The sequence below is a fragment of the Phacochoerus africanus genome, chromosome 5 (assembly GCF_016906955.1).
Source record: "Phacochoerus africanus isolate WHEZ1 chromosome 5, ROS_Pafr_v1, whole genome shotgun sequence".
Classification (NCBI taxonomy): domain Eukaryota; kingdom Metazoa; phylum Chordata; class Mammalia; order Artiodactyla; family Suidae; genus Phacochoerus; species Phacochoerus africanus.
Genome location: NC_062548.1, coordinates 46,120,401 through 46,143,650, shown reverse-complemented (window position 1 = coordinate 46,143,650; position 23,250 = coordinate 46,120,401). Strand labels below are relative to the sequence as shown.

The 23,250-nt window shown below is 67.3% G+C and overlaps 2 protein-coding genes across 7 annotated transcripts; both read left to right on the top strand.

Moving 5' to 3' along the window:
• The first annotated feature begins 364 nt into the window (after window positions 1-364).
• On the top strand, window positions 365-5,876 carry PRR35 (proline rich 35). 3 transcript variants are annotated; one of them, XM_047781115.1, is made up of 3 exons: window positions 365-663; window positions 3,834-4,928; window positions 5,059-5,876. In XM_047781115.1, exons 2-3 carry the CDS (start codon window positions 3,871-3,873, stop codon window positions 5,678-5,680), a joined length of 1,680 nt encoding a protein of 559 aa, XP_047637071.1. In that variant the 5' UTR covers window positions 365-663; window positions 3,834-3,870; the 3' UTR covers window positions 5,681-5,876. The 3 variants fall into 3 exon arrangements, with proteins under 3 accessions (XP_047637071.1, XP_047637073.1, XP_047637072.1); XM_047781117.1 differs by having other exon boundaries at window positions 365-916; XM_047781116.1 differs by having other exon boundaries at window positions 365-1,136.
• A 3,400-nt stretch (window positions 5,877-9,276) lies between these two features.
• PIGQ (phosphatidylinositol glycan anchor biosynthesis class Q) lies at window positions 9,277-22,301 on the top strand. 4 transcript variants are annotated; one of them, XM_047781105.1, is made up of 11 exons: window positions 10,398-10,555; window positions 13,198-13,896; window positions 15,435-15,566; window positions 15,685-15,805; window positions 16,985-17,111; window positions 17,332-17,485; window positions 17,570-17,681; window positions 18,135-18,215; window positions 18,727-18,841; window positions 20,110-20,171; window positions 20,976-22,301. In XM_047781105.1, exons 1-11 carry the CDS (start codon window positions 10,419-10,421, stop codon window positions 21,126-21,128), a joined length of 1,893 nt encoding a protein of 630 aa, XP_047637061.1. In that variant the 5' UTR covers window positions 10,398-10,418; the 3' UTR covers window positions 21,129-22,301. The 4 variants fall into 4 exon arrangements, with proteins under 4 accessions (XP_047637062.1, XP_047637060.1, XP_047637059.1 ...); XM_047781106.1 differs by lacking the exon at window positions 10,398-10,555 and adding an exon at window positions 9,277-9,378 and having other exon boundaries at window positions 20,110-21,117; XM_047781104.1 differs by lacking the exon at window positions 10,398-10,555 and adding an exon at window positions 10,175-10,343 and having other exon boundaries at window positions 20,110-21,117.
• The last annotated feature ends 949 nt before the right edge of the window (window positions 22,302-23,250 follow it).

The following is a 23,250-nucleotide window of genomic DNA, read 5'->3' as shown; positions in this document are numbered from 1 at the left end:
CCTTCCTTTCCTGAGCCGTGGCGGTGGTGGCCGTCAGCAGGCAGGGCGGGGGTCTGGGGTGGGGACCCACCCAGCCACCAATTGGGAGAAGAGAGTGGCGCTGGGGGCAAGTCGGCCAGGGAGAGCCAGCCAGGAAAGGAGACTTGTTCCCCTGGGCGTGCTGGGCTCTGCCAGGGGCTCTAGGCTCCAGCGGCCCACCCCACCATCCCCTGCTAAACTCTGTCCCCTCCTGGGCTGGGCTGCAGCCCTCCCCAGGCTGCCTCTGTTCTCAGAGATCCCCCTGTCTCAGGGGATCAGCCCCCAGGCTCTGGCTGCGGGGCAGGGGGCTGTCAGGGGCCAGAGCCCTGCCCTGACGGATGAGTGCTGACGGCCCCACTCCCTGCGCCCTCGGCCGCTGACACCCCATCACACCGCTGCGGGCACTCCGGGGAGACCTGGCTGCCTCTGCGCACCCCCGCGGCAGCCTGCAGGCGACGGGGGCGGGGACGGTGCCAAGCGCCCCTCATTCGGCCGCACACCTGCGTCTCCACTGCGGGCTCCTCCGCGCCGCTGCCCTTCCCTGCCCTGCTCCGATGGTGCCACCGGTGTCACTGGCCACTGCTCCATCCAGGAATTGCCTGCGCGGCGGAGGGTGCTGAGCGGTCCTGGGCGCGCGCAAGGCCGGTGAGTGAGCGGAGGAGACGACGACGGGGGGCGGGGGGGAGACCAGGGTGCACCTGAGGTGGCCGAGGGGAGCCCTCTGCCAGCGCCCGCGCGCTCCCGCCCCCCGCGAGCCCGGTTCGGAGGTCGCGGCGCCCCCCGGAGCCTGTCGCCGTGGCGCACGCGCGGCCGCCGCTCCTGCCGCCAACTTCGGTAGGTGCTCGTCGGCGTCGAGGGGACACGGTCCGTGGAGGAGGCTTCCGGGACTTGCTGCCGAGTGAGTGACCGCAGACCGCGCGGGGGCCGCTGCTCGGTTTCCCAAGCGGGAGTCCGAGCCGCAGCCCGGAGAGCCCGTGCGGGTCCTGCAGGGTGCGGGTCCCGCCGGCGCCGGGCAGGGAGGGGCGCGGGGCGGGGCGGGCCGGGAAGTTCCCTCCTGGTCCGGGGGCCACGCGCGGCCTTATCGGGGCGCCGCGGGCTCTGCTCCGCCCGGGGCGCAGGTAAGGCGAGCGCTGGCTGCTCCGCGTCGGGCGAAGTTTGGGGGCTGCTAGAGGCCCCCTAGGGCGCGAGGAGCGCGGGGGGGGGGGGGGGGGCAGGCGGACGCCGGGATCTTCCGGGCGCGGCCGGGGCAGCCCCAGCCCCACGCCCCCCACTTCACGGGGTCCAGGTTCCGCACACCGCACCGGGGGCAACTGGGCGCCGCAGCCCCATCCCTGTAGGAGGGCGCCCTGGGGTGGGGGGGCGCGGCTGCGGAAGGTAAGGGGGAGGGAGTTGGGGTCTCCACTTCCGCCAAGAAGGAGCCTGGTCACCCCCGCCGCACCACACCATGGCGGGTGCTCCCAAGTCAGTGGGGGGACGGCTGGTCGTGGCTCGGGCCCTGGGTGCCCCTCTCCCCCAGGCTGGGTGGGGCCCTGCTCCGGGTCCGCCACGGTCCCCCCGCCCCATCCCCAGGCCAGGAAAGGCTTGTGGGACTGAATGTCTGGGCTGGAGAAGTGGGGGTGCAGGCCACCCTGGCACACGCTCTGAGTCACGGGTTGGGACGCGGGTGCGAGTAAATGCACTGGGTGTGTGGAGGATGCTGGGGTCTGAGCATATCTTCTGCCTGTGCACGAGGCCTGGGGCAGGTGGCAGGCGTTCTCGGGGGTCTCTGGGGGTGTCAGCAGCTGCTGAGATGGTTCCCAGCTAATCCCCTTCAACCAGGCGACCGACCTGAAGAAGGCGCACAGGAGGAGCCCCTCAGCTCGAGCGGCCTGGGAGGAGCACCCCCAAGTCCAGGGGCCCGGCTGGGAGGTGGGGTGGATGGTGGCACCAGACGGCACAGCTGTGTGGCTCCCAGGGCTGGGTGATCGATGGCCCCAGCGCAGCCGCCTCTGTCTCCTGAGCACACACACCCATTTGTCATCTGTATCTTGGGGGGGCGGGGGGCAGGGACAGGGCCTGCCTCTGCACCCACCGCCAAGTCCAGGGAGTGTCTGCAGCCCCTCAGGGAGCCCCAGTTCCTCTTCCGCCCCGGCCCCTCCCCTCGGAACCCTGTCCCCTCCCAGATGTGGACACGGCTCCGCAAGCTGGTCACGTAGCCTCTGCTTGCCCTGCACACCCGGCCAAGGCCATTCCCATAATGGGGTGCCCACCCCAGGTTTGGGGGCCGCAGACATGACTGCCTGCTGTGTGCAGGGCCGGAAGGCTGGCAGGGAGGAGGCCTGCTCCCTTGGCTGCCCAGCTGCCCCAGCCCTGCCCTGCTTAGCCCACCGGCCATCCCTGAGCCCCAGGCAGCAGGACTGGTGTTTGTGTGGCCACATCTGTGAGTGACTGGCCCTGTGTGCCCTTGGGTGTGTTTGAGTGTGTGCGTGTGCGTGCACACCCTGCGCCTGCTCGCACGTCCGTCCCTGCGGAGTGCGTTCGTGCGAGCAGGGACCTCGTCTGCTCTGAGTGGGTTGTGAGTGTTGGGCATGGGTGCGTGTGCCCGGACCCCTTGCGCTTGGGTGGCCTCCCCTGCTCTCTCTTCCCAGTCGGCCCAGCCGCGCAGAGGTGGTCCTTCCAGGTTCTCCGCGAGGGCGTCCTGGGAGCCCTGGCTGCTTGCGCACACACCCTTGCAGAGCGCCCGGCGGAGGTGCTCACTGGGGCGGTACGCGGCCCAGGTGGCGGCCCAGATGGAGAGTGGAGAGGCCTCTGAGCAAGTGCGCGGGGCGTGGGAGAGGAGGGTCTTGGCTGCTGGCTCGGCCGCTGACCCGCCTGCAGCCACCCAGATGGAGCTGGCCGAGCAGGTGGCTGTGCCGTGGGGCCCTGCCGGACGTCCACGCCCCCCAGCCTGGCCTGGCCCACGTGCCGCTGGCCCCTCAGAGACCTCGGTGCCGGCCCGATGCCCTGCATTGCAGGAGCACTAGTGTGACGGCCTGTGCTGTGTGGGCTTCTCCTCCCCGGGTGGGGGTGGGGGTTCGGGGGGGGAGGAGGACAAGGGGGGAGGCGGTCATACTTGGCTTCCCCCAGTCACTCACCAGACGCCCCGGGGGTGGCCAGAGACCTGGGCTCTGCTGACACTGGGGAGCCCAGCAGAGAAGGCATTGCCCCGAAATGGGCCTGCAGGGACTGGCTGGGTCCTGGGGGGTGAGCTGTGTGCCAGGCCAGCCAATCGCGTAGAGGACAGACAAACAAATTTCAGAGAAAGAGCTAATCGGTTTTTAGTGTACATTCCAAATATTGTATTTTTTAGCGTATATTACAAATACTGGCTAGGCTACACTTACACTAAGAAAGTATTTGCCTGGGGAGTTCCCATCATGGCTCGGGGGTTAGCGAACCCAACTAGCATCCATGAGGACGCAGGTTCGATTCCTGGCCTTGCAACATGGGTTGAGGATCTGGCGTTGTGGCGAGCTGTGGTGTAGGTGGCAGACACGTCTTGGACCCAGCGTTGCTGTGGCTGTGGTGGAGGCCGGCGGCTACAGAGCTGATTGGACCCCTAGCCTGGGAACCCCTGTATGTCTCTGGTGTGGCCCTAAAAAGACCAAAGACAACAAAAAAGTATTTGCCATTTTCCTGCGTCAGATGTACCAGGCGTCCTGCCTCTTTGGCCTCCAGTTGGTGCCAGGAGGCCGTTCCAAGCCCGGGGCGGAGGCGGGGGCCAGTGCCCCCCTCTGACCAAGGGGAGGTGGGCCGGGCAGGGTGGTGGTGCTGACCCAGGCCCTGTCCCTCTGCAGGTGGCCATGGTGCTGGGGCCCACCCGCTAGCGCCGCCATGTCCCGAGAGGCTGGCTCCTGTCGCCTGGGCCCCGGGGCGCGGGCCCGGGCGCGGAAGCCCAAGAAGCCGCACTACATCCCGCGGCCCTGGGGCAAACCCTACAACTACAAGTGCTTCCAGTGTCCGTTCACCTGCCTGGAGAAGTCGCACCTGTACAACCACATGAAGTACAGCCTCTGCAAGGACTCCCTGTCGCTCCTGCTTCACTCCCCCGACTGGGGCTGCCGCCGCCCCGGCCCGGCCCAGCCCCGCGCACCTGCCCCCGGCCACCCCTCCGACCCCTCGGACTCCGGGGGCCCGTCGGACCTCGCCAGTGCTGCCACCCTCTCCCTGCCCCACCACGTCAGGGGCCCCAGGCCCGCTGCTGAGGGGGCCCCAGGGACACCACCCCCTGAGGCCGGGGACGCCCCGAAGGGTGTGGGTCCCGGAGGCCTCTCGGCCGAGTCGTGGAAGCCGAGGTCAGCAGGGGCCCCCAGGAGCGTGGCTGGGGGGGACCCGGCCATGGCTGCAGCGGGGCCCGAGAGCAGTGTCCCCTGCTACCCCCCGCCCAGCCCTGGGGACTTGCCCGAGGCCCAGAGCTTCCACCTGTCCCTGCTGGGGGTCAACTACCCTCTGGGCCCCGGCCTCTTCTCCTACCTGGGCCCCTCCCTGGCCGCCGCCGCCCACGTGCCCTTCCTGGCCTCGGCAAGCCCCCTGCTGCCCCCGGCCACCGGCTTCCCTGCCCCACAGACCCCCGAGCGCCCTGCCCTGGTCCCACGCCTGTACTACCCCCTGCTCCTGGAACACAGCCTGGGGCTGCCGGCAGGCAAGGCTGCCCTGGCCAAACCCCTTGCCCCCACCAAAGGGCCCCCCGGGACTCTGGCCCCCGGGCTGCCGAAGGTGCCCGTGCCTGGGCTGGGCGGGCCCTGGCCCCGCAGCGCTCTCAGCGACCCCAGGCAGGAGAGGGAGCTAGAGCGGGCTGCCCAGAGTGACCCCCAGAGGAGGCTGCCCCTGGGAAGCCGGCCGGAGCCCCCAAAAGCCCCCTGCGGCAGGGCCAAGTTCAGTTCCCAGAGCAGGTGGGTGTCTGGGCCCCATCATGGGGTGTCAGGCGATGCGGGAGGTGGACTGGGCAGGGCCTTGGAGGGGAGCTGGGCAAAGGTTGTGGGCATTGCGGGGGCAGCCCCTTGACTGGCTTCTGCCCCCCAGCCTGCGGACTGGCCCCTCCATGGTGCTCTGGCCTGAGGACAGGGAGCCGAGTGAGCTGGAGACCCCTGGCCCTGCGGCCCCCCTGCCCCAGCAACCACTGGGCCTGGTGCTGGGGGGCCCTGGGCACGTGAGCGAGGACCTGACGTGGGCCCTTGGCGACTGTGCCAGGGTGGAGCAGCGCCTGGGCCAGTTGGCGCCTGCCGGGGGCCTGGCCCCTCGGCCACTTCGGGAGCAGCTGGGGAAGATCCGCCGGGAGCTGCTGACCATTCACCAGGCGCTGGAGCGGGCTGCGTGGCCACCCGAAGCGCCCCTCGACCTCTCTGTGAAACGGGCTCCCACCAAGGGGCACAAGGTGCCCTCAGGGGCCTGGGGGCAGCCAGAGCTGGGCCCTGTGATGGCCCAGGGGACCCCCGAACCACCCAGCATGCTGGTGGCCCAGCCTCTGTCGGGCCATACCACCAAGTGCGAGGCTGACTCCAGTGTCCCCCCCCCAGGGCTTCCCCTCCAGTCCCCAGAGGACCCTGGCGTTCCCGGTAGCTGGGGAGCCCGTGGCGGGGCTGGGGGCTCCTGGCCCCCCGAGGCCGTCCCTGGTCTGCAGAGCTCTCCGGGTGCCCACGTCTGACCACAGCTCCTGCTGCCCCCTGTGCCCTTAACAGACAGGGGCCCTTCTCCCACCCTGTGCCCACCTCCTGCCCCCACCTGCCCCAGCATGCCTGTGGACAGACCCCAGCCGCCGTGGCCATGCCCATCTTTGGGGCACGGCAGAGGGTCTCGGCTCTTTAGCGATCACAGTTGTGGACATTAAAATGAAAACCACATGCACTCCCTGTCTGCGCCTCCGTCTTCCCTCCCTGCTCCAGTGTCACTGCCGGGGCTGGGCGTGGGAGCAAGGTCTCTGGCCTTCTCTCGTAGACTGGGCCCTCCCTGGGGCGCTGGGGCCTTGGGGGGAATAGGGAGCTTTCTGTGGGGGGGGGGATGCGAGGGAGGAGGGGCAGGAGCCAGGGGTCTGGCCTGTGTTTTGCACAGAGCGGGCCTTAGCCCCCTACCTGGCAGGGGGCCCCAATGTCAGATTCAGGCAGGAGGCTGCTCCCCCCGTGGTTCAGTGGTGCCCCCCCCACATTCCGTGGCCCAGGGCTGCTCGGCCAGCGTGGCCTCCGCTGGGCCCCCGCCAGCCCCTGCAGCCACGATAGGCATCGGGTGGCCTTCACAGCTGGCTGCCTCCCTTCCAGCGCCCAGACTCAGCTTTTCCCACAGGCGGGGGCGGGGGTGGGGGTGAGAGGCTAGGCGGGAGGAGGGCCTGGGGGACCCTTGGACTCAGCTAATCACTTCTCTCCCAGGAGGTGGCCACACCTCCCTGCCCACCCAGGAACGGTCCTTGCCTGTGCCCGGCTCCCCAGGCTGGGCCAGCCGGGCTGCGGCCAGTCGGATCAGGACCCACAGCCGCTCCATTAACCGCGCTGGGCGGCAGATAGCATCGCCGTGGCGGCCAGTGTTGGGGTGCGGGAGGCCAGGTGGGCAGTGCTGTGGGTCAGACACAGACCGACTCCCACCATCCGGGTCTTCCTGGAGGAGCCACAGGAGCGGTGGGCTGTGTCAGGATGTGTCTGGAGAATCCCCAGCTCCTGAGTCTGAGAGGCTCCCACGTGTCTCCTGCACCCCAGTTTCTCAGCACCCACTGGACAGACATAAGCCTGGCCCTGCTGGGGGTGCATGATCCCAGCTTCATAGGTGCAGAAACAAGGTCAGAGAGCCAGGAGCCAACTTGCCTTGTCTGTGGGGGCAGCAACATGAACCCCCTGGAGGTCCCCTGGCCGGTCCCTGGTGGGTGACCCAGCCAACGGGTCAGGGGGCACACCTCTTCCCTGAGGTCCTGATCTTGTGGTCCTGCTGGGGGATGGTGGGTGGGGGTGCTGTCTCCTGAGGGAGGTTGCGGAGGCTCTGGGCCCCCTGGGGAGGGTTGGCAGGACCACCGTGAGTGCGACCAGGTACGCAGGGGCCCAGTGAAGAATGTCCCAGAGGAGTTCCCTTTGTGGCGCAGCAGTTAACGAATCCGACTAGGAACCATGAAGATGTGGGTTCGGTCCCTGCCCTTGCTCAGTGGGTTAAAGATCCGGCGTTGCCGTGACCTGTGGTGTAGGTTGCAGACGCGGCTCGGATCCCGTGTTGCTGTGGCTCTGGCGTAGGCTGGTGGCTCCAGCTCCGATTAGACCCCTAGCCTGGGAACCTCCATATGCCGTGGGAGCGGCCCAAGAAATAGCAAAAAGACAAAAAAAAAAAAAAAAAGAATGTCCCAGAGGCCAGCGCAGAGGCCCCAAGGCAGGCATGCAGCTGCGCGGCAGAGCACCTGGCGGGGTGGACCGCGGAGTGGTGGACAGGGGCTTCCCCGGGCGGGGACTCCCAAGCCCCGCCCTTTCCCAGGCCCCTCCCACCCCCTCCGGCTGCAGTTTCTCACCGCACAGGGTAACGCCCCGCAGGGGAGCCTGGCCCCGGTAGGAGACTCTCTGTCCAGCTTGGGAGGACCTGGAAAGACGGCTGTTTCACCGCCGGGGGCTGGAAGTCTCCGAGGGCGGCCTGGGGTAATGGGCAGGGGCTTAGGTTGGCCACAGAAGGGTCACGTTCCCTGCCTGAACGTGGGCGGAGGAGCTTGAGAACCCCTGCTCATCTCTCCCTGCCCCGCTTCTGGATGCCCCTCGGTCCCCCGGGCCTCAGAGCCAAACCCACAGCAGTCTTCCTGGGCCGTGGGTCTCCCAGAATTTTGTTCGGGGGCCACGGCTGAGAGTCAGGGCCTGGCGGAACAGAGCGATATCCAGCTCCTCACCGCCCGAGCCTCCGTCTGAGGCCGCCGGCGCTGCCGGGAAGGGCGCGGGGACCGTGAGGCGCTTCTCGCACCCGGCGGGGTGCTCTTTGTATTGCGCCCCAAACGTGGGCCCGCGCAGCACCAGCTCGGAGAGGTCCGGCCACCCACCCACCAGCTCTCCAGGCTCCTGGGCCTCCCCCGCCAGCGCACCCGCCTCCCAAACCTCGCACTGGACCTGCCTGGACCCCCACCCCACCCCCCGGCTGCTGGACAGATCCCGGTCCCCTCAGGGCGGTCAGGGGGGCCCCGGGGTCTGCACTGCTCTCCAGATGACCTGCTCTTCCTGACGGCGCAAACGCACCCTGTGTCCACATGCTGGACCTCGAGGGACGCTCCCGCTGCCACCTGTCCTGCCATGTGCCGGGGCTGGGGCCTTCGTGCCAGAGCATGTGGCTGTGACAGCCGCTGGGCTCGTGGTGGCCAGTGATCTCGCTCGTGGGGCTGTCCGCGTGCTGCAGCCTACTGCCCGAGCCCCTCACAGCTGCTGGGCGACAGTGGGCACCTTCTGGGCCCCCCCAGGGGCTGGCTGTGGATGCTTTTGGCCACCTCTTGGTGACAGACTACATTCTTGGGGTGGGGCACAGCTTAACACTGGACCCTGCCCTGGAGCCGCTGGCCCCCACCTCCATGTTGGGCCGGGGGGGGGGGTCCCTGCTGGGCGGGGCCTGGCTGTGAGTGAAGAGTTTGGGGACATGCAGCTGTTTGTCAGTGCCCGCCAGCCCCTGGGCTCCCTGGGGGACCTGAGTGGGCTCCGCTTTGGCAGCCTGGTGGGCGTGGGCACCCATGCAGCAGCAGTGTCACTGTGGCAGACGAGCAGAGGCGCTGGTGATCCTGTTTTCCTGGGCCTGGGTGTCCCTCTGGCTGGTGTCCGAGGGACTGGGGGGGCCCCTGGGTGTGGCCTGTGCCCCCCCCCCCCCAGGATGGCTGCCTCAAAGCGTACCTGCACTGCTTGAAGCTGGCCTGACCAGGCGGGCTTGGACGGGGGTAGCCCCTGACCGTGCGTGCTCCAGCCCCCGGGCCAGGACCACGGTGGGGGAAAGTTCAGGGTAGGCGGGTGCTGGCCATGCCTTCCTGACCCTGCACGTTTGCTGACCCTCCTGAGCGCTGCTGTGCTGAGCCCTGCACTGGCCCCTGTCTTCCTCTGGGCGAGGATTCAGTCCTGCTCGGCAGCCGGGATCACCTGCCTCCCAGCCCCCAGGGCCCAGGAGGCCTGCCCTTCGGGGCCAGCAGCTGAAGCCTGGGGATCTCTGGAGAGTTGGGCCAGCTGCCAGCCCTCCCCCAGGCAGGATCTCCCGCTGGCGCCGCAGCCCCTGCCTCCTAATCAGACAGAAGCAGGCGGGGAGGGTGTGGCTTGGCTGGGCTCATCAGGGCAGTCTGGGAAGGGGCTCGGCCCCTCACAGTCCCGCATTTTCAGAGGCGCCTCAGGTTCTGAGCCTCCTGCAGCTTCTCTGGCCTCAGCCGAGGTAAGGAGGGGGGCAGAAGAGGGGCTGCCCTGGAGGCGCCCTGGGCTGTCACGTGGCTGAGTTGTGAACCTCCAGGCTCCTGGGCGTCTTCTCCCACAGGAGGCTGTCTGAGCCGTCGTTTCCTCCTCCGCAAATGAGGGTCAAAGGGCTGCAAGGGCATGTGGACAGTTCCTGTGAGGACAGACTCCTGCTGCTGAAAAACAGCAGGAACAGGAGGCCCGGAGGGGCGGGCAGGTGCGGGGTTACTCTGAGTCTGGGGCCCAGCCTTGCTCCCAGTTCCAGTGTGGGGGTCTTCAGGGGGAGCGGACAGTGCCTAGTCCTGCCCGGGCGGCTGGTGAGGGATGCTTCTGCCTCTCACCAGGACTGTGGTTTAGGGGTCTGTGGTTTGGGCCATTGCCTGACAAGGTCCCGCCTATATGTTCCGGCTCTGCGGAGGTAGCGGTGGGTTAGTGGGTCAGTGTGGAAAGTTCTGTTGCCGGTTCTCAGTAAACGTTAGTTGCTGCTGCTGGTGTTGGGGTATGTTTCCCTGGAGCAGGAGGGGCCATCAGATTGGATGGCTTCAGCCTCTGGGCTGGCCCTCCAAGCTCACGTGGCCCCTGCAGGAACCAGGATGCTGGGAGAGGGGAGCCGGGAGATCCCACCCAGGACTTGGGGTCCTTTCACCTGGATGGTGGGGGGCAAGGAGAGGGCGGGGATCCTGATTTGTCAGGTCTAATGGGTCCCCAGACGAGGAAACTCGGGGTGGGAGAGAGGTTTGGTGGCTGCGGCAAGGTGGACGACTGGAAGGCAGGGGTGTTGGGGACACTGTGAGTAGGCTGGAGGTGGGACGAGGGCTTTGTGCACAGACCGTGAGGAGGACCAAGGTGCGCGGCGTGGTTCGGGCAGACGGGGACGCTACGGCAACAAGGGAGTCATTCTGGCCACACTGGCTCCAGGATCCGGAACGTTGCATGCGCGGAACGCTTGTGCGTGAGGCCGGCGGGCAGCCCGGGCACATTTGGGGACGGACCGTAGCGCGGCAACGCTGGGAGCGGGCGGAAATGGGGCTCCAGTCCCGCGGCGCGGCCGCGGCGGGGCTGGGGGCCGTGAGCGCCGTCGTCCGCCCGGGCCCACCCGTCGTTGTCCCCAACCCCATCCCGACCCTGCCGCCCGAGGGGGCGGCCCCGGGGAGCAGCCGGTGAGCACTCAGGGGGCGGGCCAGCGTCCTGCGGCGCGACCTTGGGGAGCCGCCCCCGCCGGCCTGTGGTCCCGACTCCCGCCGCGCCGCCCGACAGACCCGGGAGCCCGAGGGTCTCCGGAGCCGCGCTGGCCTCCTGCTTCTCGGAGCTTCTGTTTCCTCATTTGTAAAATGGGGACGCTGCCGGCCAGGGCGGGCTTGAGACTTGGGAGGGCGGTGAGGCCCCTCCGGGTCCTCCTGGGGCCCGTCCGCCAAGCCCCGCGTTTGCGCCGGGGCGGCGTGGGTGCCCTGGCGAGGAATCTGGTCCCGGCCCTGTGGGGTGAAGGGAGGCCAGCCGGGTCCCTCTGGCCCAACCTGGTTCCCGCTGTGGACCCTTTGGAAGGGCACTCAGGGTCATTGGAACCGGCTGTCCGCACTTTACAGCTGTCCCTGACTGCAGTAAAGGGCAAAAACCAGAGCCCTAGATTCGTGTCCCTTCTTCTGAAATGAGAGAAGAAAAGCACTGTTTACTGAACGCTTGTTGTGTTCTAAACACAAACACATGGAGTAAGAACGGATCTTGTGAGCTCTTGAGGAGCGGCGAGGCTCCACAGGGGAGGGCTAGAGACGTCCCTGGCCGGTTGTAACTGGGCTTTTGCCCTGGATCCACTCGCGCAGAGGTGGGAGGCCTTCAGCCTCATGAGGCAGGCTACTGAGTTGAGCTTGCCAGGGGCCGGGCATGCCCGCATTGGCCTTCCCCGACGGATCTGGAACGGGCCGGGTCCCAGGGGACAGACCGTCATTCTTAACAGAGGCAGCTTTCCCAGGCTTGTGCACAGTCTTGAAAGGCGCGGGGTTGCTGCCTGCTCCCTCCCATCTGCACCTCTGCTATCGATTGCCTGCTCTTTCATCTTTTCCTGGCGGTCTGATCTGAGAGCCTTCTTTGTGCTGGTCCTGCCCAGGGGCTGAGGCGGGGTGGGGATGGAAGCCTGCCCCATGATTTAAGAGAAGAGCTCTCTCTGCCCCACGGATGGGAACACCACCCTCTGCTCTCTGCTCTTCCCTAGACAAGAGGAGCTTTTTTCTGGAAAAGTTTGTAGATGAAGTATAAAACACACAAAGAAAGTGCACCGATCCTACAGGTACAGCTCAATGAATTTTCTTAAAGTGAACTCAGCGTGTAGCCCACTTCCCCCAGAGCCCCTGCTCGCTCTTTTGGCCATGGCCTGCAGCAGCTTGATGTGATCTCAGTTCTCAGGCAGGGAACAGAACCCAGGCCGCAGCAGCGAAAGCTCCAGGTCCTCACCGCTAGACCCCAGGGAACTCCCTCCCACCAGTTGTGTTCAGTTTCTGACATCGGCTTCGGGCAGTTTTCCTTAGCTCCTGTGAAAGGAGTCCCAGGCAGGGTGTGACGCTGTCATTTGGCCGAGCTGGTGTGTCCGATGGGCTGGTGCTGAGAGGCTTGGACCAGGCTGGCTGGTCCCCCAGGTGGTCACCAAACCAGATGCGCCAGGACCCTGAGGCAGGATGGCTCTATCCTCACAGTGCCCCTCAGAAGGGTCAGGAAGGCCAGCTGGTCCTTGCTGATGGCCACAGGAACTTTCTCCTGGAGACACTCGTGTGGCCAGCCCTCTCTGGTCTCTGAGCAGAGGGGCATTTGGAAGCCTGGCTGCTGGTTGACTCAGGGGACCCTTTCCATTCAGAACCCACAGGTGGGAGAGGCCTCCCCCTTCAGCTGTGCCCTGACTACCTGGCGGGAGGAAAGCAGCTGCACCTGTTGCCCCCCCCCCCCCCAACTGCCCTGACCCTCAGGAAAGGCATGTCCCCAACATGTGTGTCCTACTCTGTCCCCTGTTCCCCAAGGCTAGTTGGAGGTCCTGTGAGGCTGGGAAGGCTGGCGTCCCCTCTGCTGTTCCCCTGGTGGGAGAACTTCTAGACCCCTCCTTGGTCGGGGGAGTGGGTCCTAGAGGAGGGCGGGGCTCCGGGGAGGGCGGGCAGAGCCGAGTGCTGGAGGCTCCGGTGGTCCGGTGATCTGCAGTGATCTGGTCGTGGAGGAAGCCCCAGGCAGCTGGCCTGTGCCCTGAGCGCTGAGGCTCCCCGGGGGAGGGGGCGGGCTGCCCCCAGGCATCTTCTGGACCCGCCTGTGCCAGAGCCTACTGCCAGTACTGGTGCCCTGCCTCATTTCCTTCAGCTCAGCAGCCGCTTAATTTTTCGTCTTTGTTCTTGCTAACTTAGAAAATCAAGGTTTGTTAGATTTTTAATTTACATTTGTTGTTCATGAGAGCGTACGTTTTACTACGTGTACGCGAAGAACTGTCATCAGGTCCTTAAAAACAAAAATTACACCCTTGTGCTCAGCCCTGTGCACTGCCCCCCCAGCTTGCTCTGTTCTGGAGGGGGATGCGTGCCCCTGCCTCAGGGTGGGGTGGGAGCAGCCTGGGCCGAAGACGGACAGCTGGGCCCCCCACCAGCCTTGTGACCGGACCCAAAGCTGGGTCTCCCCGACCTGCGGGCCCAGCGGCCAGTGGATGTGTCTGTCAGGGCTGACTGGGCCACGTGTGGGCCAGGGCCTGCAGGCCGGGTGCTGCCAGCCAGCCTGCGGTGCTTGCGGCATAGTGGCGGTGGCGGCAGCTCTGAGCGGAGCCCTCCCCCCTCTCTTCCAGCGTCCCCGGCATGGTACTCAAGGCCTTCTTCCCCACGTGCTGCGCCTCGGCGGACAGCGGCCTCCTGGTTGGACGGTGGGTCCCCGAGCAGAGCAGCGCTGTGGTCCTGGCCGTGGTGCACTTTCCCTTCATCCCCATCCAAGTCAAGGAGCTCCTGGCGCAGGTGCAGCAGGCCGGTCGGGTGGGCCTGGCCGTGCTGGGCACCTGGTGCCACCGCCAGCAGGAGCTGGAGGAGAGCCTGGGCCACTTCCTGGAGGGCCTGGGCGCAATCTTCTCCCACGAGCCCTGGCTCCAGCTGTGCCGGGAGCCGGGCAGCAAGCTCTGGAGCTGTAAGTACACCCGCCGGCAGGCGCCCCCCGGCCCTGCCGCCCCTGGCGAGGACCAGATCATGCTCATCTTCTACGACCAGCGCAAGGTGCTGCTGTCCCAGCTGCACCCTCCCGCCGTGCTGCCGGACCGCCAGGCCGGAGACGCCCTGGCCAGCGTGGGGGGCCTGGCCACTGTCTTCGACACGGTGGCACGCAGCGAGCTGCTCTTCCAAAGTGACCGGTTCGGTGAGGGCCCTGTGCGGCTGAGCCACTGGCAGTCGGAGGGCGTGGAGGCCAGCATCCTCGTGGAGCTGGCCAAGTGGGCAGCGGGGCCCGTCTGCCTGCTGCTGGCCTCCTTGCTGTCGCTCATCTCAGCTGCCAGTGCCTGTCGGTAGGTGCTCCTGGGAGGGTGGGGGGCGGGAGGCGGGGGGTGGGCGGAGAGCCAGGGCTCTGAGGGCTCGGCCTGCCCCTTGCTGTGCAGATCCCGGAGGCCCAGGCAGGCCCTTTGGAGGCTCCCAGCTGCCCTTTGCACCCAGGCCCCTATCCCTGTTCCCTTCTTGCTGATAGCTCAGAGCGCACCCTGGGAGCACAGCTGTGCTGTGCCCCTCGCTCCCATGGCACAACCAGGCTTCCTGGCAGCCTCGGAGGCTGCATGGGAACACCAGGAAGGGGCAGGAAGTGACCCTCACACAGCTCAGGCCCCTGAAGGGAAAATGAGATGGCCACCAGGCCCAAGCTGTCGCTGCCCAGGGGCCACTGTCCTGCATACAGGCCCACCGCCTCTGGGGGCTCCAGCCCTTGTGGGAGAGCCACAGGGGGCAGTACCCACTCACGGTCAGCTGTAGGTCTGGATGCCGCACAGCCTCAGCTGCTCTTGGAGCTCCAGAGCACTCCTGGCTGGGGGGTCTGGTAAAGCCCCCGCGGGCCCTGGGGATGCTGGGCGTGGGCCCTCTGCGGGAAGCCACCTCCCCATGCCGCCACCTGGGGGCGCAGCTGTGCTACATCCTCAGGTCCTGGGGTGCTGGTGCTGGGTTTGGGGACTGGCCCTGCCCGCTCAGGGAGGGTCTGGGAGCACGTGGCCTGTCCCCCCCAGAGACCTCAGCAGCTGTGTGTGGACAGCACCTTGGGTTGTGTGGCTGCTGGGCGCTTGACGGGTTGGGGGTGGTTTCCGAGCTTCGGGACGCCCGTGGAGGGAGTTGTGGGACAGGTGCTCTGGGCCCGAGTGCAGCTTCGGGGGAAGAAGGTCCTATGCTTTTCTCAGCTTTCAAAGGGCCCAGGAAAGGCTGGGAGCTGCGTGTGAACCGTGGATCCTGACGAGCCCCCAGGCAGGTGCCGTGTCGTTGGTGCAGTTAGGAGCGAAGCCCAGGGGAGCCGCCCAGGGCTGGTCTGAGCCCGGGGAGACCCCTGCCCGGGGCGCCCCTGCTAGGCCGCCGTCCGCTGGGCTGGAGTGGAGTAGGGAGGGGCTGCGCTGACCATGTGTCACCCTTGGAACTGGGTCCGAGTCATTTCGTTGCAAACAGAATCTTTATACCATCCACGGTCAAGACCCCCCCCCCCGGCCCCCAGGGGCCACGTGTGCCCAGTGGAACGTCTCCCCGCAACTGACTGTGCCGGGTCCGGTGCTCGCTTTGCCTCATGAGACATCCATCTTGCCAGGCAGCCAGGGCAGCCGAGACCCTGGGCACAGCCAGGGGTCCGGCAGGCATTCAGCTTCAGTGCCTGGAGTGGGCGCCTTGTGTTTCCAGTTGACGGTCAGTCGTAAGTGACCGTGGCCCCCCAGGCTGCCCGCCGTGCTCAGGCGTGGCTGCCGGTGCTTGGGGCCGGCAGGGTCCTTCCTCTCTGCGTGTTAAGGGACACTGGCCCGCACGCCCTGGTGGCAGGAGAACCCCAGAGGCCTCAAGATGCCCGCCCCCGCCGCCTCCTCTGCAGGGTGTTCAGGCTGTGGCCGCTGTCCTTCATCTGGAGCAAGCTCTCCACGTGCGAGCAGCTCAGACACCGGCTGGAGCAGCTCACGCTCATCTTCAGCACCCAGAAAGCCAGGAGCCCTGCCCAGCTGATGAGGTGCGGAGCCGGCCCTGGGCTCCTCCACGGGGGCCTTCCCTGTGCCCAGCCCGCCCGTGCTGGCCCTTCCCGGCCACGCCGGCCTCACCGCCCACCCCTGTTGGACCCTCTCCTCCAGGAAGGCCAACACGCTTGTCTCTGTGCTCCTGGACGTGACCCTTGGCCTCCTGCTGCTGTCCTGGCTCCACAGGAAGGACCGCATCGGGCAGCTGGCCGACGCCCTCATCCCCGTGGCTGATGTGAGTGGGTTGGGGTGAAGCCTAGACTGGACTCTGGGGTGGGGGCTGGCCCTTCCTGGGGGCAGCATTTGTCCCTGGCCCCAGACAGGTCCCCTCCCCCAGGGGAGCCATTGTGTCTCACAGGAGTCCCTGGCTCCTGCTTTCCCTTCCTGAAGGTGGCCGTTCCTGTGGAACCCACCTTGCTGCCAGGCCCAGTGTCATGTGGTGGGCGTTTCCACTCTCCCAGCTCTGCGGGTGGCTCGCTTTGGGCCTGGGCCCTCTGCGTGGTCACGCTGCCCCCAGTGCCGATGCTGTGGCTCCCAGAGGCGCTAGCTCCCTTCCGCGCCCCTGAGCTCCTCCGCGCCCTAGGCTCCATTCCCAGGCCGAGGGCCCCGCCTGCCCTCCCTCCCAAGGTCATCCTCCCATAGTCCGTGCAGCTCTGTGCCTTTGCTCCACCTCCTTCAGTGGCCCTGTCCCCTCTGTGCCGGGCTTGTCTTTCTGCTTGGGGCAGCCCCTCAGGCCTGCGTGGGGGCCTCCTGGCCCTGGGCGGAGCACCAGGCCTGCTGGCAGCCAGGCCAGGTCACTGCAGGGCAGGTGCCCCAGGCTGAGAGTCGCTCAGCTTCTCAAGGAGGCCTGGCCCGAGGGGAGGGGGAAGCTAGGGGCTGGGGAAGGGGCTTGGCCGCCTCACCTGGCTCATCCACACTCTGCCTTTTGGCCCGCTTCATCCAAGATCTCCCTTTTGCAAAATTGCTCAGAAACATAAATATTTAATTAAAAAGTGAAAGCCTCTTCCTGCTGCCAAGCTCTTATCCTTTAAATATTAAAGAAGCTCTATTTATAAAGAACGTTCTGTTCTCCTTCTCCCTGCTCCTGACATGGCAGAGGCCTTCATCCGGAATTGGGAAAGGCCTGCCTGGCGGGAGGGAGGTGGCTCCTGTGGCCTCGTGTTGGTGGCGAGGCCCGAGGTCTGGGGCCGGCCGAGCTCTCCCCCAGGGCGGCCAGGACAGCCCTCGGCTTCCCTGCCTGCTTGGGAGGGTCCCTGTGCTGTCTCTGGCCCTCGCTCGACCCTGTCCTTCCCTCTAGGGCTCCTCCCACCCACTACCTGGGCCCCTGGTGGGCTGGCCACCCTCCCGCCCACTCACATGGGCAGCCAGGGCGGGGACAGTTGATGGACAGGGTGCCCGCCCTGTGTCCTTGCAGCACGTGGCCGAGGAGCTCCAGCACCTGCTACAGTGGCTGATGGGCGCGCCCGCAGGGCTCAAGATGAACCGGGCCCTGGACCAGGTGCTGGGCCGCTTCTTCCTGTATCACATCCACCTGTGGATCAGTGAGTGCCCGTCGGCAGGCCGGCCCCCGGCTTCCCCTGGCCCCCTGACCCCGCCTCGGCTCCCCAAGCCGCCGCCCTTAGGGTCCCGGGCCCCGGCCGCTTGGCCTCTGCTTCCCAGCCACGGGCAGTTTCCAGAAGCCTGGGGCAGCCACCCTCAGGGAGGACTGGGGGGCCCTGGGGTCTCCTGGGCACCCCCTCCAGGCCGAGCCCCGTCCTGCAGGCTACATCCACCTCATGGCCCCCTTCATCGAGCGCATCCTGTGGCACGTGGGCCTCTCGGCCTGCCTGGGCCTGACGGTGGCCCTGTCCATCCTGTCGGACACCATCGCGCTCCTCACCTTCCACATCTACTGCTTCTATGTCTACGGCGCCAGGTGGGTGTGCGCCCCCCGGGGCCCGGCTCCCGGCCGTGCGGGGTGGGGGCGCCAGCCCCACACTGATCATGCCGCGTGCTGCAGGCTGTACTGCCTGAAGATCTGCGGCCTGTCCTCGCTCTGGCGCCTGTTCCGAGGGAAGAAGTGGAACGTGTTGCGCCAGCGGATGGACTCCTGTTCCTACGACCTAGACCAGGTGCGGGCTCCCGCTGCCGCCCAGCCCACAGGGCCCCAGGGCTGGCAGGGCAGGACCTGCGCCAGGCGCGGTGACCTCAACGGGGCCTGGCTCTGGCCTGTCCCAGGCGCCTGCTCGGACCTAACGCCCCCCCCCCCCCGCCCCAAGCATGGCCCTCCAGGGCAGGTGTCGTCCCGCCCAAGTGTCACCACCCCCCTGTCGCCAGCATCCGAGGCTGACAGCCTGTCGACCGGTCTTGTTCCTCCCACCCCTGTTCCCCGTGTTTCACCACGTGGAGGGCAGGTGTCCCCAGGACTGGAGGAGGCGGTCACGAGGGGGCTTTCCGGGGTTGCCCCGGGACGCCTGCCGGGCTGGGTTGGGTGGGCCCGGGAGTGGGGTGTGGCCTGCGCTGGCGCTGCTGTCGCCTGGTAGGGGGTCTGGCTGCTGCTGGTGCCACGTGCCCTGTCCTCGCAGCTGTTCATCGGGACACTGCTGTTCACCATGCTCGTCTTCCTGCTGCCCACCACGGCCCTGTACTACCTGGTGTTCACACTGGTGAGCCAAGGCCATAGTCGGTGCTGGGGTGGGGGGGCATGTCCCCTGGCCCATGGGCCTGGTCCGCGGTGCTGGAGTCGTGACTGGCAGCTCGGCCTGCAGGCCGTGTGGGGTGGCTCTTTTGGACTTGGCAGCGTGTGCTGGGCCCGGGGTGGGTAGGGGGCCCACCCTGGGGGGCCTTGGCTCTGGGACCGGCAGCGGGGTGCACAGAGGGTCGTGCTGCTGGTCTCCTGTAGCCCCTGGCGCGGGGCAGGGGGTGACATTCGGGTGGCCTGCGCTAGGGGGCCAGGGGCACAGGTGCCTGGGTGGGCGCACCATCTCCTCTGACCTGGCGGGAGGGAGGGTGGGCAGGCCTGCCTGCTGCTTCCCTGCCTCCTGCTGCTCGGGCCTCCGGTTCAGGCCCGGGTCCCTCTCTCCACTGGAGCGCCTCGGGCTGCCCTGCTCAAGGGCGGCCGGCCTGGCTCTGGCCGCGGTCCCAGCCCAGAGGCCCTGAGCACTGTCTGTGCTGCAGCTCCGGCTCCTGGTGGTCACCGTGCAGGGTCTGATCCATCTGCTTGCGGACCTCATAAACTCCCTGCCGCTGTACTCGCTCGGCCTCCGGCTCTGCCGGCCCTACAGGCTCGCGGGTAGGTCTGGGCTAACGGTGCGGGCGCATACCCATGGGCTCTGTAGACGCAGCCACAGAGCTGCTCCCGCCTGGAAGCGGAGGTGTGCCTGCTGGGCATGGGGTGGGCAGAGGACGGAGGCCCCTGGTCCTGGGTGTCAGCTGGAGGGAGAGGCCCTCGGGCTCAGGGCCTTTCTTCTGACGAGAGCGTTTGTGCTGAGGTCTCTCGGCAGTAAGACACGTCCAGTGTGCTTGTGCGGAGCTGTGTGTGCCTGCGGGTCCCTTCGCCTGGAGGTGACCAGCCAGGGCTGCGTGTCAGGGCCTGCCTCGCCCCCGCTGACCCCTGGCTGCCCCGCCGCTGCGCGCGTGCTGCCACCTGCCACAGGCCGGCCAGGTGCCCTGCTGCAGGCCCAGGGAGACCTGACCCAACTGGTCAGAGTTGCAGGTTGGGCCATCTGGTTCAGGGGCTTTGACCCTGTCAGGAGCTTGGGGCATTCCTGGCCCAGCCCGTCCAGCAGCCGCTGGGACGGCCCTGAGGTGAGCGGCCTGCCCAGGAGGCCCCAAACTGGGGCTCCTTCGGCGGGACGCCGGCACGCACGGCGGCTGCTCCCGACAGTCTGGAGCCGCAAGACCTGAACGCGCGTGTTCCATGGGCTTTGGGCCTCGAGTTTAACGCTGCGGGTCCTCATGCCCTCTTGCCGAGCCTCTTCCTCTGTGGACCCCAGGTGGCCCCGCCAGGGACCCCTCAGCAGTGCTGCCCGGGCTCGCTGGCCCCCAGCCATCCCCCCACACCTCAGCAGCCTGGCCCAGGCGGCCTCGGCCCGCCGCCCTCTGCTCTCGGCCGCAGGGGAGCTCTTTTAACTTCCCATGAAAGGCCACAGACGCCGCCTCCTCGTTCCGCTGAGTTTGCCTTGGGCCTCCTCATCAATTGATAATCAGCTCCTGTTTCTCCTTCAAGAACCTTCCATCTTGGGGATCCCCAGGCTTGGGAGCCTGGACTGCTGGCCAGGGGCGCCGTGGGCACACGGGCGATGCCAGCCGGGGCCGCTCCACCCTGGGCACCTTGTCTGCACTGGGAAAAGCCACGTCCTACTTGGAGGGCCCGCAGCCGGCTCCCCGCCGCCCGCCAGAGCCTGGGCATTTGCCTCTCAGTGTAGTTGTGCCGGAGGCTCAGACCAGGCCCCGGCCCCGCAGCCCCCAGCCCCTAGCGCCGTGCAGAGCTGGAGGAGCAGCGGCCGAGGCCGCTGGGGCCGCCCTCCCTCACGGCGCCTGCTCTTCTCCTCCTTGCAGCCGGCGTGAAGTTCCGGGTCTTGGAGCATGAGGCTGGCAGGCCTCTCCGCCTCCTGATGCAGGTAAGGCCTCTGGGCAGCCCTCGGGCTGCTGCCTGTGGATGGAGTCCCCTCCCGTTGCGATGCCGCCTGTGGTCTGGGGCATTTTTCATGCTGCCCTGGGTGTGGGGTCCCCTGGGCCAGAGTGAGGTGGGGGCAGGAGGGCCCAGCAGAGCCGAGCAGTGGGGCCTGGGGGAGGCTCCCCTGAAGTCTCCAGGCGCTGGGACCCCCCCTCTGTCTAGAACCTTCCCCAGGTCCCCATGCCCGGGACCCATTGTGCTCGGCCACCTGAGGCTCCTGCCCTGGGCCCCGTGCGCCCTCCTTCCAGGCAGAACACCAGCACTGGCGAGGGCCTCAGGCCTCGGGCCTACTCTGTTGGGCTGGCTTATCTTTAAGTCTCTGGGGCCTGTCCTGTGGGAGGGGGCCGGCAAGGTGCCAGAGGCCTGATGCTGGTGCCCGTCCAGGCAGGTGGCACCAGCCTGAGGGGGAGTCAGATGCCGAGGCAGCCGGGCCCGTGTGGTTTTCTTGGGGGTGCCCAGAGTCCCACTGGAGAGGCTCCGGGGAGCTGTGCGTCCCGAGTGGAGCAGTCGGCTCCCCACCAGCCCCGTGGCCTGGCCAGAGCAGATCGCCCTGACTGCCAGCCAGGCCTGCCTCCCAAGCGGCTCACCCCGACCCCCGGTGCCACAGGCGAGAGTGTGTTTGGCATGGAGGCAGTCCTGCCCCTGGTTGGCCTGCGCAGGGGCTCCCCGCAGAGGCCTGCCGGAGCCCAGGGTGGTGGTGGTGGGCGGAGGGCCAGAGCCTGGCTGACTGCTGCTCTTGTGGTTCCAGATAAATCCCCTGCCCTACAGCCACGTGCTGAACACCTACCGCCTTCCCAGCTGCGGCTGCCACCCCCAGCACTCCTGGGGCTCCCTGTGCCGCAAGCTGTTCTTCGGGGAGCTCATCTACCCCTGGAGGCAGAGAGGGGACAAGCAGGACTGAGGGACCCTTGCCACGGCCCGTCTAGTGGCGCCTCCACCGGCCAGGGTGTCAGGGCAGCACAGGTCCCTGCTCTCGGCCCTCCCTGCTGCCGGTCGTCTGGGGCCTCTGCAGGCCGGGGGCCCGGGCCCCACCCTTCACATCTCCCCCGACTCCGAGGTCACGGGAGTGATTCAGGATGCGGGTGTGGCCCCCGGGCCAGCGGGCTGTGCTCCAGAAATAGCGTGTTTGCCTCGACACACACCTGCTCATCTGCTGTGATGGCCCGTTTGTCAGCCCTGTGCCCCTGAGCCCCCCAGGCCTGCCTGGAAGCCCGTCCTGCGCCCACCCCCCAGTCTACACCCAGACTCCTGCCTCTGCCCACATGCCCGTTCCCAGTGGGGTGAGCTGGCCGGTCTCCCTGGCTGCTCCCCAGCGTCCGTCCTGCCATGGGGCGGAGGGACCCTTCCCAGGGCGGGCTCGGCAGTCCTTGAGACTCGGGTGTTTTCTGCAGGATGCTCTTGGATCCCCAGTGCCTTCCAGCAGCCTCAATGGAGCAACACCCAGCCAATTTGGGGGATCCAGGCCACGGCTGACCCCCAGCCCAAACCAGCAGCCCCAGGGAGCTGGGCAGCGCTGCCCTTGGGCCCTGGTTTGCACTGGGCTTGCTTGATGTTCCTGCAGGCGGTACTTTGCAGGTGGAGCTGCCCGCAGCCTTTGGGTGTCCCTGTGTAAAGCCAGGCCACCTGGGGTACCTGGAAAAGGCAGCAGACGGCCCTCCTCGGCCCCCGTTCTTGCTCTGTACCCCTGCAGGGACAGGTCCCTTGGCCCTATCTTCCATCTCACTCATTGGCTTCTTGCAGAGGCAGGCAGCTCCTGGGCAGACGCTTCTGCAGCCCCCAGGGAGGGCGTCCTAGCACTTAGGCTGCAGCTGCCTGCTGGCCACAGGCGGAAGCTGAGTGTGGGTGGGGGCCCTGGAATCCCTGGGGAGGAAGCCTGAAGGTGCGGTTGTGTCACGTAGGATGTGTCATCTTGGTGTTGGAGGCATCCCTCAGCACTGTCCACTTCTGCCGCCCCTGCTTCTTAGCTGTGGGTCACAGTGGGGGCATCCTGGGGGCATCCCCCAGCCCAGTGGCGGGCAGGCGGGTCCTGGCTCTGTCTTTTTCTGATGGGACAATAAAGCCTCCCACTTGTTCAGAGTGCACCGCTCTGCTTCCGTTAGCACGTGCGCAGGGGTCTGGGGAGGCCCGCCTTCCCCTGGGGGGCGGCACAGCCGGCCCCCACCATCTGTCCTGAGTCCTGAATTGACTCCCATCCCTGTTCCCTATTTGATGCCAAGCTGAGGACACTGGGCACCCTGTTCTCTGGAGCAGGCCTCTGCAGGTGTGGGGTGAGTGCGTAGACTCTGACCCCTTGAAGTCATCCTGCCAGGGAGGCACGGACCTGGGGGGAGCCACTTCTGGTGCTCACGGATGTGTCATCCGAAACCTGTGGACTTCACGCAGGGTAGGGCACGCCCTGATGGACTGCGCCCGTCCTGCGGGCCACAGGGACCCTCGGGGCTTCCTCTGTGCCCGTTGTCCTGGTTGTGGAGGGGGAGGGGTGGGTCACTTCCCAGGCCTGCATGTCCCCAAGGGTCAGCAGAGGGCCTCTGTGGTCCTGGTGGGCAGGTTGCACCCAGAGGCTCCTGGAAACAGCCTCCGCCTCCTGCGTTTCGGACGCCACCTCCCAGGTCCTCAGATGCCAAGACCCTCCAGGGTCCTTGGACCTCAGGTGCCCCACAGCCCCACCGCCCCCTTTCCCAGCACAGGGTTCCTCGAAGATGCGGGACCTACACGGGGCTCCTCGGGTGACTGTGAGATTCAGCTCCGGCGCTCTTGGTGGGAACGGCATGTAGACGCCCCCGTGTCCTGGGCGTCACCTCGGGAGGAGCCCTGTGGCCGTTTCTGCAGCCTGACGTCATCACCCCGACCCCCCAGGTTCTCCCCAGAGCTGCTCTTCCTTTCACTGAAATGATCAGTATGGAGATACTCGAGACCCCGTGACGCCCCAGCCCTCCTCCCTGTCTGGGCCACTTGCAGCATCCACCACGGGGTGACCCGTGGGACCTGAGCGGGGCCTCTCCCTGGTGGTAAGCCTGGGGTGG

Coding starts and splice junctions, on each gene's coding strand:
- PRR35 (XM_047781115.1), top strand. CDS start 3,871: ATGTCCCGAGAGGCTGGCTCCTGTCGCCTGGGCCCCGGGGCGCGGGCC. Junction 4,929..5,058: donor AAGTTCAGTTCCCAGAGCAG/GTGGGTGTCTGG, acceptor TCTGCCCCCCAG/CCTGCGGACTGGCCCCTCCA.
- PIGQ (XM_047781103.1), top strand. CDS start 10,419: ATGGGGCTCCAGTCCCGCGGCGCGGCCGCGGCGGGGCTGGGGGCCGTG. Junction 10,556..13,197: donor GCGGCCCCGGGGAGCAGCCG/GTGAGCACTCAG, acceptor CCTCTCTTCCAG/CGTCCCCGGCATGGTACTCA. Junction 13,897..15,434: donor TCAGCTGCCAGTGCCTGTCG/GTAGGTGCTCCT, acceptor CCTCCTCTGCAG/GGTGTTCAGGCTGTGGCCGC.